The 2,751-nt window shown below is 35.6% G+C and overlaps 1 protein-coding gene across 1 annotated transcript in view; it reads right to left on the bottom strand.

Annotated features, from left to right (window-relative positions):
- The window catches only part of LOC107100626 (mucin-5B-like), a 38,617-nt gene that overhangs the window by 21,678 nt on the left and 14,188 nt on the right, over nt 1-2,751 (bottom strand). Inside the window, exons 20-22 of the mRNA XM_015399197.1 lie at nt 2,531-2,710; nt 2,208-2,447; nt 1,479-1,635 (exon numbers count right to left, since the gene is read on the bottom strand). Of these exons, the coding sequence (XP_015254683.1) occupies nt 1,479-1,635; nt 2,208-2,447; nt 2,531-2,710 (577 nt within the window). The remainder of the gene's footprint in view (nt 1-1,478; nt 1,636-2,207; nt 2,448-2,530; nt 2,711-2,751) is intronic.

Genomic DNA, 2,751 nt, shown 5'->3' with positions numbered 1-2,751 from the left:
GTAGCTTTTAAAATGTTGTGTTTATTCCACTTGGTCCTTAATTTTTACTTTTTTCATCATCCTATTAACTCTGAACAGAAGACTTTTATTTCTCTTCTATTATATTATATATATATTAATTTATCCCATTTACTCACTCTAAAACTTTTCACTCAGTCTGTTTCATACGGTGGCTGAGAAGTGCAAAACACATTTACAATTCAAAAACACATTAACAAATAAAAAACAAAATAACATTGTTCGGTTAGCGTAAACTTAAGAAAAAGAGTTTCAGTGCAATTCTTTCCATCTAAAATCGCCGCTGACTTTTCACGTAAAGCAGGAGGACTACAGATTGAGCTGTTTGTACTACAAGTCAGGGTAATGGTGACGTCACATCCGGCCACTGGGACATTCACTTTCCGTGTAGCCGTCTTTTGTTAATTTGTTTTTGGCTATGTAACTGTGTTTTGCCGCTTGCAGTTTTGTCTGTGCACTTGTACAAGTGTTTAAGATGTGTTTTTAGATGTAAATTTGTCTCCCTATAATGCATTTTTTTTTTCTCTAAAATGAAACTTTCTCTCACCTAAAATCGAACTTATTTAAAATGTGAATTTGTTTCCTAAAATTAAAATTTGTTTTTAAAAATTTTAACATTTTTTTTTTTCAAAAATACATTTGTTTCATAAAATATAATTTTGTTTCTTCAAATGTTATTTTGTTTTTTATTTTGTTTTTTATTTGTTAATGTGTTTTTTAATTGTAAATATGTTTTGCAGTTGTTTCATAAAATATAATTTTGTTTATTCAAATGTTATTTTGTTTTTTATTTGTTAATGTGTTTTTGAGCTGTAAATGTGTTTTGCACTTCTCAGCCACCGTAGTTTCACCTTGAAGGCCGTACCATTATCCGCAGGATGGTATTTGTAGACCAGACGTAGCGTCTTCCCAAAACAAGTCAGATTATTTCTCCAGGTTTAATTATAACGTGTTACTGTTTAACCAAAGTGTCTGTAATTTGTTTTGACTCTAACTATTTCTACATTGCTGTAAGTAAGGAGGAATGAACGTTGTCCAGATCAGAACAGAGCAGAATGCTGTGCCATTAGGGCTCTATGATGAACTCTTCTCTCCTTGCAAAGATATGAATAAATGTGCCGACTGAGTGAAATCCATCGATCTCCGTTTATTTAACTAGGATGAATAGTTCAATACTTTTTTCCCACAACAGCATGATGCTGCCACCAAGGACCTTCTTTGTGTTTTCTGATCTTTAACTGTCATGAATATNACAACAGCATGATGCTGCCACCAAGGACCTTCTTTGTGTTTTCTGATCTTTAACTGTCATGAATATGCTATTAAATAAATGAAATTCCCCTTATAAAAAAAAGATAAAAGATCTAAAAACAGAAAGTTGGACATTTAATTAGTAAAAAATGGAAATAGGTAGAGGTCAGGATCCTGGCTTTTATGCCTTCTCAAATATCTATACTTACGACAGATGGTGGGGGTTCTCCATCTCACGCAGGCTCCAGCCTCAATGCATGCGGCTGCATATGCTCCTACAGCTGAGCAGAAACATTCACAATCCCCTCCTGCATTACAGGAGCATGTATCTGCCACACAAGCATCATAGTACTGGTTTGGCTCCACCTTTTTTGAAAGAAAAAAAACAAAAGTAAGGAAAACAAATCCTGCACTCAAGTTAGTTTTGGTTTATTCATTAAAATTCACATCAACCCAATAAAAAAAAGAAAATGAAAAGCAATCCACTTGACTTTGTTTCCAAGTTTGAAGAAGTTTGGCTTCTTTTGTTGGCCTGCAATGCCGCATACCTGTCTACGTCTCTGAAAGGTCAGTCGTAAAGAATCCAAACAACCCCAATCCCGAGGCGGTGGAGCCCTTTGTCCGTTTCTATTTGCATGCTTTCTAAACTAAAACCAGGCTTTGTTGGGTTGCTGGATAAAACCTGGAACTAAACGCTATTTCTGACATTTTTAATTGAAAAATCTTCCTGGATGGAAGAGAAACGTCTTCAAACTTGGAAACAAAGTCCAGTGGATTGATATAAAATTTTTTTTTAAATGACTGCGATCTGGATGACTGAGAATCTTCACCAGCGTAACTCACATCAACATTATTACTCAAGTTCTGTTTGGGCATAATGAAGTATTTTTGAATTTAGATTGAACTGGATCAGTGTTGCATGTCTTGTATTTTCTTACCTTATTGTGGCAGGCAGAAAACACTTCACTTTTGATAATGTTGCAGTGTTTTTCTGACCATGCGCGTCTGTGAGAGTACAGGGCACAGGGGTTCTGTGTTATGTTTACATCTGGGCAGGTGGAGGACAGTTTCCAGCTGTTTCCAAACACTGTTGGATTAACTACTATTTCATTGCTTCTTGTGGTGAAATCATTCCTGATGGCCCCATCGTAATTCCCACACAGGCCACAGACTTTACCCTGCCATAGAGTGAAGGCAAACTCATTTCAAAACTGAAAGCACCTAAACATTTGTTGAAGAACCGTGACATCTCATTACTCACCTTGAATGCAGAGCTGAGTTTAATCATTAGTGTTGTTTTCTTATTCCAGATGAGAATAACACCATTCTTTGCCTCAATGACGACATATATCCCCATAGTGTGGACTTTAAAAGGTATGTCCATCTCTTTGCTTTGGCTGATCACTGAGATGCTTTCATCTGACAGAAGGATTTCTTTGCTCTGAAATAAAATAAAGTATATTCACCAAACAAAACAAAAAA

This window comes from Cyprinodon variegatus, unplaced genomic scaffold (assembly GCF_000732505.1).
Source record: "Cyprinodon variegatus isolate N-32 unplaced genomic scaffold, C_variegatus-1.0 Scaffold994, whole genome shotgun sequence".
Lineage (NCBI taxonomy): Eukaryota > Metazoa > Chordata > Actinopteri > Cyprinodontiformes > Cyprinodontidae > Cyprinodon > Cyprinodon variegatus.
The sequence above is the reverse complement of the archived record's forward strand: the minus strand, read 5'-3'. Positions and strand labels throughout refer to the sequence as shown.